Genomic DNA, 12,695 nt, shown 5'->3' with positions numbered 1-12,695 from the left:
CAAACAATCTAGGTCCTTGTTAATTAATAAAAAAAATAATAAAATTGAAAAATAACTCCCATATCCACTAGACAAAACGTTCCATGGCGACATGACCGGAAACTCTAGTGATATGGGGTAACTCTCTCTCTCTCTCTGTCAGAATGTGATCCGTACACCGAAAACTAAAGATCAGAATGACGGTCCGCGAACATATGAAGCGCCGCAGGGTTTCAAAATCGAATTTATACCGGCGAAGTCACATACACGCGAGCACACGCGACAAACACGTCAACATATGAACGCTTAAGCCCTTCGCGATCATCTCCGCACACCTATGCCCGAGATCGCGTAAACTTGATAACACTCCGGCAATTGTGTGAACGTTTTAGTACTTACGACGTTACAAACGCGGTCTCAAACGCGAACCCGCAAACGCGCGCGATCATGAATCGGTCACGTCCGGAAATCTTTAGCCTTCATTCTAGCAATTTAGGTCCATACATTCAGTTGGACCAATCAAAAAAAATAAAGCTCATATCCACTAGACCACGCGTTCTACGGCGACATGAATGGGAATTCTAATGGTATGTAAGAACCCACTTTCTTCTGGAATCTGAACCGTACACCAAAAATCAAAAATTAAGTATCAGATTCACGGTCCGCGCGCGATCATTCTAGAAGACACGCGAATATGCGAAAGGCACACGGTTATAAAATAGAATTTATACACGCGAAGTTCATACACGTTAGCACACGCGACATACAAACGCGCACGCGACATACAAACGCACACGCGATCGAGCACGTTAGCGTACAAATGTTCGAGCCCTTCGCGATGATACACGCGATCGCGAGTCCCTACGCCCGTACATACCTGAACCGTACAATGAATATCACATTCAGAATCACGGCCCGCTACAATTGGCCTAATGCAGTGTTTTATTGGGCGACATTGCCTGTCTCGTCTGCAAATTGTAGTATGTGATTCTGACGGGGAGCCCTTCCGAGAACCTAGCTCTACAGCTCCAGTAGGACAACTCTCGAAAAAAAAAAATTCCGTGACCAGAAATTAATTAGAGTGTTTTGACGTCTTTTTTTCTAAAAATGCTGAGAAACGGTCAAATTATACGAATAGTAAATTTGAATTTTAGTTAGCTTTAGCTTCGTTAATTGTTGAAAGTCCGTCCTCATGGACTAATGTAATAATGCAACATTGTTTGGTGAGTTTCGTGCATGTATTATCACTACATTAAATGCGTTTTGTTTGTGTGGTCCCTTTCATTTGCTCAATGTTGAAGGGGTCGAAAGTCCACAGCAGAGACAGCTGCTAACCAAACTTACACCCAATCCGACTAGTTTTACATGGTTGAAATTATTACAGAAATGATGTCAAAGGCTTCAAAATACTACATTACTACACTGGTATGTATAAATAGTTTGATGAAACCGCTGTATTCCGAATAATTATTGATTTATAAAAGTAATGTAGAGATTTTTTGCCCTGGTGAGGCGTTTGATTCACATTACTCTACGTTACACTATTCGTGCATAAATCTGTTTGTCATCAAATAGTGGCCCACCATGCCAACAGGCAGCATCTCACCTACTGCTTTACTAGCGCAAAACCGGATCGTCGCAGGCTGATATCGGCCATATAGAGGTACATGGTATGTACGTGACGAAGTATATTGTAGTAACGCGTCAATTTTCGCTAGCATAATTTTCATCTGAACGTATCTACTGTTTGCTGGCAGAGCGGTGCTCGGAAATTGTCGCGTTCAAAATACAATTTTTGGTCCCTGAACTGAATTGGCGCTGGCTGTTCGGTCGGGTGTGTCCTTATTCCGATTTCGTTGTAACAGAATCAATTTGTGATTCTTACTTTGGTTCGATTTTATGCGTGCAGGATTATTCTTTGATAAGTCCCCAATCCACCAATAACATTGTTTATGCCCATATCGACGACGCTACACACAGTAGTGATCGTGCATTCAAACTTCAGCCAGAGTTTAAGGGTTCGTCACTCATATAGTTGAGCATGTTGGTAGCTTTCCTTAATCGTAACTCGATCGGTTTTCAAATTACCCGGCATAAAACCGCTGTTAAATCATTTAAATTTTCCACTCGCCCCAGCTTAACCGGAGCTGCCAGCCTGAACGACACTATCTTGATCGATTGTTTGTTGCGCTCAACAAAAGAATGAAACTTGTGCACTGGCGCTTGGTTCGTTGCGTTGTCTCTGTTGGAGTCACCCGGCAGTAGCCCTCGTCGTGCGCCCACTTTCGCATGAGTAACAACTGTGATAGGAAAATCTCATCGAATTGCAGCAACATATCATCTCGTCACCGGGTAGACCTTCGCAGCGCATACTAATATGAAAATCCGTGTGCTGCGGTATTTTACTATGATCGAGAGCACTCGGTGATTTGTATTACATGTAAGTGTAATCAAATCTAGTAATGAGCTGCGCCATTCGTTGGTGGTAAGTGGACTCTATTGACGTTCAGCAATTTGCTGCTTCGATTCGATTTGTGTATTTCTCGAATCTCGAACATATCCTTAACCTTCGGAGGTCAACCTCCAATTAACGGGAGCACATAGATATGGTGACGCGAGAAGTGTTCGCTTAATGCTCGATTTCATCGGAAATACCTAGAAATTAAGCATGACCACCATCCGTGAACATTTTCAAAACAAAGAACATTAGATTGCAGTGGTCTCTGTAGATTCCGATCAATTCGATATAAATGTTATTATTCTTCGCTCGTTAGCAACCTCTCCCCACAGTGATGTGTACCTGCACTCGTTGAATGGTAGCCAAAGATCGGTCGCGATTACGCGGTCGCTGCCAGCTAGATTTGGTCGCACATGTGAATGACTGGGGCGTTCTTACTTTTGGCTGTGGGCAGTGGAAAAAACTGCAAACTACCTTTCCTGTCGGTCGATCGCGGACTTTCCCCACTGTGGTGACGCTGAATTTCTACCGGCCAGCTCATGCGTGTGTTGTGTAAGTGGAAAACTGGCTCACACATTACAAACAAGTTCTGCGTCAGCTGCAATATGTGTGCAGATTTTCGTGCTGGGCAGCACGGAAATGATCGACAAATAGGGAGAATGCCGTATTTTCACCTTATTCCTTGTGTCACCTTTGCTTAGTTGAAACTAGTGCTTAACGTAGCGTCTTTCCGTCGGTATCTACCGAAGACATATAAATAAACAAATAAATAAATACATATGTTCATCTTTGTTTAACGCGTTGACTCAAACGGCACAATTAGAAATTAGGGTGATCGATTCAAGTTTCTGTTTTACTCTGACATAGGTATTTCACGGGACGGCACGGTAAGCGTGACCGCCACTCATTCCAGTTGGCCTGGGTTCAATTCCAGCTGAGGTCGTTGAGCTTTTTCTGAGGTGAAAAAATGTGTGGCCACGTCTTCCTTCGGAAGGGAAGTAAAGCCGTTGGTCCCCGGTCCATGAGTTGATGGATCGATATCTAGTCCAGATAGTAGAGTCACCTCTCTTGCGTCGGTAAAGAAGAAGTAGAATCCAACTTCTATACTTACTAATTCCTCCTCCCGTGATACTTGTGGAGTGCGCAGTACTATATACGGCCTCTAGCAAAAGCAAGTATCGGAATAACATCCCTTCCCTTTCCTTCCGCGATCTACGTTCGGGCCTGGTCGGCGCCGGTATTGATCAATAAACAGGATTACCAGGAATTGCACATTGAAAGATGTTTCGCTACTCCCAGGCATAATTATCTACTGATTCCCTGTGCAACTTCAGCTTGTCCAGATCGATAACGGAGTGGCAACCAGGGGTGGTCGCACAAGCTCAAGCTCAAGCTCAAGCTCAGACATAGGTATTTCACGATTTCAGGCCACTTTTGTTATTGCACTGTTTTTGGCAAAGAAGCAAAATTATTGAATTCAATCCAAACAATTGTTGGCCAAGGAATAAATGAAATAGTACGAAACCCTGTCAAATACGATATTAACATGCGATGTGAAAATAAACGCATCACCCCTACATAGTTGAAAAGCATATTCATTCATCTAAAAAAAATGCGGAAACTTTCGTTTGAAGCTAACCTTCCAAGGCCGATATAATCGTGTGGCAGTTTTGTTTTTTTGGTTTGTTTAATTAAAAGTAATTGGTTAATTTTGTATTAATGTTTTGCCAATATATAGAAAATGCGACGATTTATGCAGGGTACATTTTCAATAAATTTGATGCTTGAAGTATATGTACTTGATCTGTAGCAATATTTTCTCACAAAAACCCAAATTTATCCATAGACAAAATACCAAACAATTGATCGACGATCTGTCACTTTTTTGCTTACATAAATTCTGTGCAAATTGATTCGACTCAATAGAAAACAAGTGCAAAATAAAATCATGCTGTTAACTGCTGTATTACGAAAAAACTCGTTCGGGTCGCAGACGATGGGCACTTAAATTATGGTAGCATTTCTGCCGAACAAGCATGACAGTCAGCGAAATGAAAGGGGAGAAGCATCTCCATATTATCCTAGTCATTGACGAATTCATTGGCGGATAGTTTTTGCTGCTACTGGAAATTCGACGCACATGGATGATGACGGTTGAACACCCTCCTGCTGAGGGTTTGTCGAATTGACGGGAATGAAAAGGGTGTAGGATTTTTTCTTTTCGTAAATAGCATTTATCAGCTTCATGACAGAATCTCTCTTGATCACAAAAAATCTTTCAAAACATGATTTTCCTGTAGATTTTGGCTCACTGATCACGAAAATAAATCGATTTATGGAAGCGCGTGGGCGTATCAAACTCCATGGAGTTGTTTTACTACCAGTTGTGTTTTGAAGGGAAAAAATCTACGTTAAAAAATCTTGCGAATACAGTACTTAACTAGTTTTGCGTTGGTAATTCGGTGTCTTGACATTCGCAAAAAAACGTTTCCTTCAATTTTTTATAAATATATTTTTACTCGGAGTTCTTATGCAACCAATGTCGTATTCTAAATCCTTTTTTTGATCCTTGGATTCTTTTTGCCATAATTTCGTTTGTTTTAGTCTTTATATATTTATATTCCCCGCAAAAACATTTCATGTTGTTTGCGGGAAACGCTTGGAAGCAGCAAGTGTTACCTGATTTTAGGGTTTGTTTATAGGTAGCAATTCTATTATAGCAAATATGGGAAAGGTAAAAATTTAAAGTGCGCTTTATCAATAAGATGTATTTTGATTTGATTAGTCGATGAAACAAAAGAACTAAATAGACCGAATAAAGGTAAAATAGTCTGAGAAATCTGAAAATGATATAATTTTGAATGAGAAAAGGGATGGAGAAGAATCCCGAGCAAAAAAAAATCCAGTAACATAACATATAAACAAAAGTATATTGTATTGTTTCGTGGAATTCAAGAAATTCTTAAAAGTTATGTAATATTGTTTATAGGCCAAGGTTGGCCATAAAATTCATCTGTTTAAATATTTTCTCAGTTTGATAGATGCGAAATGTTTTCTATATTGTAGTATTTCCACGATAAAATGTGATAATATTTTAGTAGATTTATCGCAAATCCAAAGTCAAGGTGCTAAAAATTTTAACAAATTTCGGAAGGTTAATTTACATAGACCGTTTTATCTCACTTACCAGTGAAGTAGAAAGTATATTTTAGGCCATTGTCCTTATAACAGATGTACTAGCAAACAATGACTTCTCGATCAAAGAGATGCTCATTTTTTGCAAAATGCAAATTTTTATAGAGATCCGAGAAATAGATGGAAAGTTCCAGCATTCTTTGGATCCACTCTGGCCTGATCATTTTATTGCATTTTATTCATATCATTCATTTAATTTATTTTATTCACTGTTTTCATTCTATGCAGTCTATTTGTTTTTTTCTTGTTCATGCATTTTATTCAGTTTCATCATTTTAATCATTCGACCATTTTGTCAGTTTGGTTTATTTTTATCCAAATGATTTATTTGACAGAATTTCTTTTTTTCTGTTAATTTATACCCTATTAATATGGCTCAATTTTTCATTTGAATCAATTAATTTTGTTCTGCTCATTTTCTCCTTTTTGTTCATTTTTTTCAATTCTATTCGCTCTGTTTATTTGATTCGTTGGTTTTATTTATTCATTGTATTCAATTCATTTATTTTTTATTTTATTAATTTTATTCATTTCATCCTTTCCAATCATTTTAATCATTCTATACATTTCGTTCATTTGATTCATTCTATTCACTCATTCAATTCATGTGATTGATTTGATTGATTTGATTGATTTGATTGATTTGATTGATTTGATTGATTTGATTGATTTGATTGATTTGATTGATTTGATTGATTTGATTGATTTGATTGATTTGATTGATTTGATTGATTTGATTGATTTGATTGATTTGATTGATTTGATTGATTTAATTGATTTGATTGATTTGATTGATTTGATTGATTTGATTGATTTGATTGATTTAATTGATTTGATTGATTTGATTGATTTGATTGATTTGATTGATTTGATTGATTTGATTCATTTGAGACATTTATTCATTTCGTGGTCAGTCATTCCACTTAATTGTTTATACAATTTGTTAGTTTGAGTCAATTTAATTTATTCTATTTATTTTATAACTATTTTCACATATTGTCCTATTTTTCATATGATGAGCTGATCTAATTATATGCATGTTTTCTATTAATTTGATTTAAATTAATCATTCTCAAATTATTTTTTTTCTTTATTGTTTTAATTTTGCTCGTTTTATTAATTTTCTATAATTGATTCAGTTTATTCGAGGTTTTATTCGTGCAGGACTAGAAACTGGCAGGTGCTTACTTCACATGAGTTCTGTAATCTAATAAATGATCGAACTGTGGTATGTGTTAGAAATGTCTCATCTCACTGCTAGGTGGATTAAAATAGTTTTTATTTTAACCATCTGACTGATTTTTTCAGTCATTCGTTTGATTTATTACTTATAAATTAGTAATTGGACACACATTAATTCATTCAATTAATTTTATAACTATTGTAATATCGCTTTGGTTTTCATTTTAATCATTGAAATCTTTTCATTCTGTTTGTTTTTTCTTCTTCTATTTATTTGTTTTATCAATTCGATGTTACTTTCATTGGTCTTATTTATATTATCCATATTATTTCTGTTATGTTTTATTTATTTTTTTATTTTATCCATCCCATTTAGCTTTTTAGAATACTTTTCATTTTTTCGCTTAATGTTTTTACTGATTGTATTCATTTTATTATTTTTATCAATTTTATTTTTTTTTCAGTTCGTACATTTTATTCAGGTTCTTCGCTTTAATAATTTTATTGACTTTGTTCAGTCGTTCCACTTATTATAACTTATTTATATTGTCTAATTCTCACTTAATGAGCTGAACTAATTTGATTTATTTATTCTATTAATTTGTTTTATAGTGATCATTTTACTCATTTTTTGAATTTGGCGACATTCCATCTATTTTTTACTCTAATGATTTTTAAATTCCATTTATTTTCGTGTTTTGCCTTTCTCATATAAAGAAAGGCTATGCAATCACTGTAAAAATCGACTTTTTAACCGAGGCCCGGAGGGCCGAGTGACATACACCGTTCGATTCAGTTCGTCGAGATCGGCAAATGTCTGTGTGTGTGTGTGTATGTGTGTGTGTGTATGTGTGTGTGTCATTTAAACTCACACAATTTTCTCAGAGATGGCTGAACCGAAACTTAGTTTCATCTGAAAGGTATAACGCTCCCATAAGCTGCTATTGAATTTTTAGTTGATCCGACTTCCGGTTCCGGAGTTACGGGTTGAAGAGTGCGGTCACACAGGAAATTCCCATATAAACTGGTACCACCATGATGTTCAAATGATGTAAAACATATTAAAATTGATGTAACATTACTCTAGTTTGCGGGTCTGGATCACTAATGATCAATCAAAGCAGCTTTGACCACATTGGCCACCTATGACGGTTCATGACGCCCCCGGGGAACCCGCCAAGTTCCTAAACTAATATCACACCCATTCCCCAACGAATTCTCTACCGATTTTTGCAAACTTGATTTCAAATGAAAAATACAGTAATACCATTGACCGCTGCTGAATTTCATTCGGTTCTGACTCTTGCTTCCGGAGTTACAGGGGTGTTAGTAAGCATACACTGGAATTTCCCATATAAATCGGTACAATCGTAATACCTCAGAGGCTAAAAACTATTGAAATGGTCACCAAATTACTTCTAATCGCAGATCTAGATCACTGATTGCCAATCAAACATTCTTTGAATATATTGTCCACTATCGACGATTCCGGAAGTCCGGAATTCCGGGCTTATTCCACAATTAAAGTCACATCGGTTCTTCGGTGATGACTGAACCGATTTTCTCAAACCAAGTCTCAAATGGAAGGTAAAATATGCAGTTGAGTATTGCGTCGCCGCCCCTCCCCTCCCCCCGCCTTGCCCTTACACCTCCCTCCTTCATCACTCCTCTCCCCTTGGACCACCCTCACGCCCGCATTTCCTTCATCCACCCCGTATACCGAAATAAGATGAAGGATTTCTGACGCATCCTCCACTCCCACTCTACTAACCCCCCATTCCCTCCACTTTGAAACCCATTCCACCAACATTTCAAAATATAATCACATGAAGATAACATTGAACTCATGCTGATTAAGCTAATTAAATATTATTCTTTTGCCTTTCTCATATAGAAAGGTTATGCAATTGCTCCAAAAACCGACTTCCTTGCCGAGGCCCGGAGGGCCGAGTCTCATATAACATTCGACTCAGTTTGCCGAGATCGCAAAATATCTGTGTGTATGTATGTGTATATGTATGTGTGTATGTATGTATGTATGTATGTATGTATGTATGTATGTATGTATGTATGTATGTATGTATGTGTGTATGTGCGGATTTGTTAACAAAATGTCCACATCGGTTTCTCGGAGATGGCTGAACCGATTTTTATAAACTAAGATTCAAATGAAAGGTATAATATTCCCATAGGTTGCTATTGAATTTCATTTTTAACCGACATCTTGTTCCGGATTACGAGTTGAAGAGTATGGTTACAAAACAAAATTTGATGATTTGTCCACATCGGTTTCTCGGAATTTTCTGAACCGATTTTGACAAACTTGATTTTAAATGAAAGGTCCATCAGCTGCTGTTGAATTTTGTGTGGATCCGAGTTCTGGTTCCTGAATTACAGGGTGATACGTACGATCACGCAGCAAATCCCGATTCTAACGAATTCTGCGATGAATGTAAAAAGGTGAATTTTTTTCCAAAATGTAAACACAACTGTTGAATTTGTAGATCTAGGTCACTAACAGGCATTCAAAGTCTCTTTGGCCACACTGGGCACCATCGACGGATCCGGAAGCATCCAAATTCAGAATAACGGTTATATTGGTTTCTCGAAAATGGCAAGACCGATTTGATTAACTTAGTCTCAAATGAAAGGTGTTGGGTCGTCGGAAACTGATATTAAATTCCATCTCCATCCGACTTCCGACTCCGGAGTTACGGGTTGTGGAGTGCGATTACATAGAAAACTCCGATTCAAACCGATACCGCGATGAATGCAAAAAGGTGCTCTTATATATACTTACCAAGTGTAATAAGAATGAAAGACATTTCCATAATGTTATATTGTACGAACCAGCTATTAAATCATAGTTTGTAGAAATGAGAAAGGCACAATTGCACCTCTAGGTGGATTGAAACAGGTTTTTTATGATGTATTCAGTTTATTTGAGGTATTATTGGTGCAGAACGCGACTTCGCATGAGTCCTGCAAACAAATGAATGATCCAACAATGATATGTGTATGAAATATCTCATCTCACTCTTAGTCGGTTTTACCGTGTTAAATGGTTTTCTGAAAAGTGAATCATCAAATTCTAATATATTCAGTTTATGTTGATTTAATCATTCGTGAAATTTTGCCTACTTTCTGAATCTGTAAAAACTTTGGATGTAGGCGTTCTTTTGAGAAAGTTATAACATATTTGTCGAATGAAGATTGGTCAGATCGTTGTAACGTCGCGAAAGAATGTTTTAGTAGGCTGATTAAATCGGGCCTTCACTTTGCATCACAGAGATGAAGGGCTTGAAGTGTTATAAGTTATATAATGACGAGAAATCGAATGATGAAGAAACATCGTAGATTCCATCGATTGTTCGTTGGAATTAGAACACTCTATACTATAATTTAAGTTGCTGAAATGCATAATTTCAAAACCTTTATCTATGTGCACCTTTTGCATTGTTTATTAGGTCCATTTATAGTGGTCGCAGTAGTAAAGTTTCCCCCAACAAGGAAAAAAACAAAAAAAAAAGTTCATTTTAGTGCGATGGGCATCCCTTCGGTTAAAAATGCCTGCGCGCTTTAAATTTTATTTGTATGGCATTTTTATGTGCAGTATAGTATTGTTTTTCTACGCCTAAACAAAAATCGCTTAATTGAAAGCATATGCTCAATACATGTAACATAAGTATTTTAAAATAGGGTTGAAGTCAAGCAAAATAGTCATTAAAGTAGGCCGCTGATTTTAGTGTCATGAGATCTAACACCAGGATGCACAACACACACTTCAAAAACATCGCATTAAGTTTTAGAAAACACTTGCATTCCTCGCGCTGGACCTGTTTGCTCTCCAAGTCGACTGTAAATATTGAACACCTCTCCAGTGCCCTCAGTCCGGTTGCCAGGAATAATCGACGCGCATGTGCTGGAGTACTCAGCGTACTGCGTATATGCCGTAGAGTGTGTTCAAAACAACAAAGTCAAACTCGCTTAGTTGACCGTCCAATCGAACGATCGCCCTATGCACGACCACGTATGAGGTACATACCAACATACAGGTAAAGCTACATATGCAGGTAAGTGCGATTCCCCAGCAATAATGGTTGATCGGAAATAATATTGGTAAGTACGCCACCGCCTTGCCGGTCAATGAATGAATGTGCTTGCTGCTGCTGGTGAGTGCCGACCGCCCCATCATCCTATCGCGGGTAATGAGTGAGTGGTGCGCCGTGGTTGAGTGGCGCACATGGTCCACACTAGTGCTTGACAATGAAAATAGAATTACCCGCGGTGCTTAGTTTCGCAAGTCAACTCGAACGGGACACACGCATAGTGGATTCCAGTCCTGGACAACCTTTATTACGAAACAAGTGACTGGAAGTTTTGTGAATTTTAAAAAGTTAAAAGTTTAATAAGTTAACCAAAGTGTATGTATGATTTGCGCTCATGTGGTCAACTAGATCTAGATTTTAGTGGCAAATTGCGATACATGTTGTTGTGAAAGACTCTTCGTGTTTTGCGCACTTTTACGGATTGCGCATTTTTTACCAACGACAAAATTGTGCTCGGAAAACAATACTATTTTTCCTTGATTAGTTGCAAATTACATTTTCCTTCGCCCCAGCACTGGGCGTGTATGTGACAAATGCCTAGAGGCGAAAGTTGATAGTTTTAATTGTTCAAAGTGTTTGATTTGAATAAATAAATCGACGGTCGTCGAGAAGGAAAAGCTCCACACAGTCTGTGAGGCAATTCTGTTTGCTCATATCATCAGCGTATATTTTTTTTTACTTTCGAGTTGCACTTCTTCTTCGCCTACGTTTATTTTACGATTTGGTCGCGCACCGTACACAACTAGTTGGGTTTGTGCCATTTACAGAATTAGCTTTACAATCATTCAGGTTATCGAACAACGGTGTCGCCGTAAACCACCCAAAATAGTTAAACCGAACTTAAAGTGCAGTAACCACTACCACTCACAGAAAACGGTACTCATTTATTTTTGTTTTTTTCATTTACACATAAAAGGATAATAAGTAGAGCATTTTTTTCGACCCGAGAGGCCTCAAAAAATCTAGCAAACATGAGTGTTGAAGTGGGTCGGAACAATGACCTCACGTTGACGGAGGAGAAAAAGATTGTCAGCACACCGGTGATGGAATTCTACCGTGGCAAGAATGTCCTGGTCACCGGTGGAACCGGATTTATCGGCCGCCTTCTGATCGAGAAGCTGCTCAGGTGAGTACTATCTCTCTCTTTCCTAACATATCAACTACAACGACGACGACGACGACGGGCGCAAATTTTCCTCAATGTCAATCAAACACTCACTCTGGCAGATGTTATTGCAGTCTGACAAATCTAACGCCAAAGTGTCACAAATTATGGCCTAATGGTTCCACCACCGCCTCTGCCCAACCCCACCTGGTTGACCATGGGTAACCTTGAGGAACGTGTCGAACCAAGCGCTGGCTGGCGGGTGAGCGATAATATATTCAGTAGAGTAATTGCTGTCCGTGTGTGTCTTCGTTTGTAAGATCAATTACGGAATGTGTTTTATTTCTGTTTGATAACATTTACAAACTGGGACTATCAATGAACGATGGAGACGATTGGTTGTTTGAATAGTGTTTGTGCTGCACCCTGAGAGGATTTTACGTCATAAAATTGAACGACACGAAGCTTGAAAGCAACAACCAAGATACCACTGAACTTGGTGTTGAAACTTCTATGAAACTAAATCAAACTAAGGCAGGTGTTCGAAGTGCCGGAATGCTGAATTTGCATAACAAAACTTGCGGTCAGATCGAGCGTGTTGCTTGTTTGTCACTACCATGTTAAAGAGAAATTCGTTCTCGCTTGTACAAATCGCAAGTGTTGGCGA

The 12,695-nt window shown here is 38.1% G+C and overlaps 1 protein-coding gene across 1 annotated transcript in view; it reads left to right on the top strand.

The window, feature by feature from the left end:
* Window positions 1-11,094: 11,094 nt before the first annotated feature.
* The window catches only part of LOC131691621 (fatty acyl-CoA reductase wat-like), a 56,414-nt gene continuing 54,813 nt past the window's right edge, over window positions 11,095-12,695 (top strand). The window contains exons 1-2 of the mRNA XM_058978155.1: window positions 11,095-11,238; window positions 11,840-12,049. Of these exons, the coding sequence (XP_058834138.1) occupies window positions 11,895-12,049 (155 nt within the window). The 5' untranslated portion in view covers window positions 11,095-11,238; window positions 11,840-11,894. The remainder of the gene's footprint in view (window positions 11,239-11,839; window positions 12,050-12,695) is intronic.

This window comes from Topomyia yanbarensis, chromosome 3, assembly GCF_030247195.1.
Source record: "Topomyia yanbarensis strain Yona2022 chromosome 3, ASM3024719v1, whole genome shotgun sequence".
NCBI lineage: Eukaryota > Metazoa > Arthropoda > Insecta > Diptera > Culicidae > Topomyia > Topomyia yanbarensis.
The sequence above is the reverse complement of the archived record's forward strand: the minus strand, read 5'-3'. Positions and strand labels throughout refer to the sequence as shown.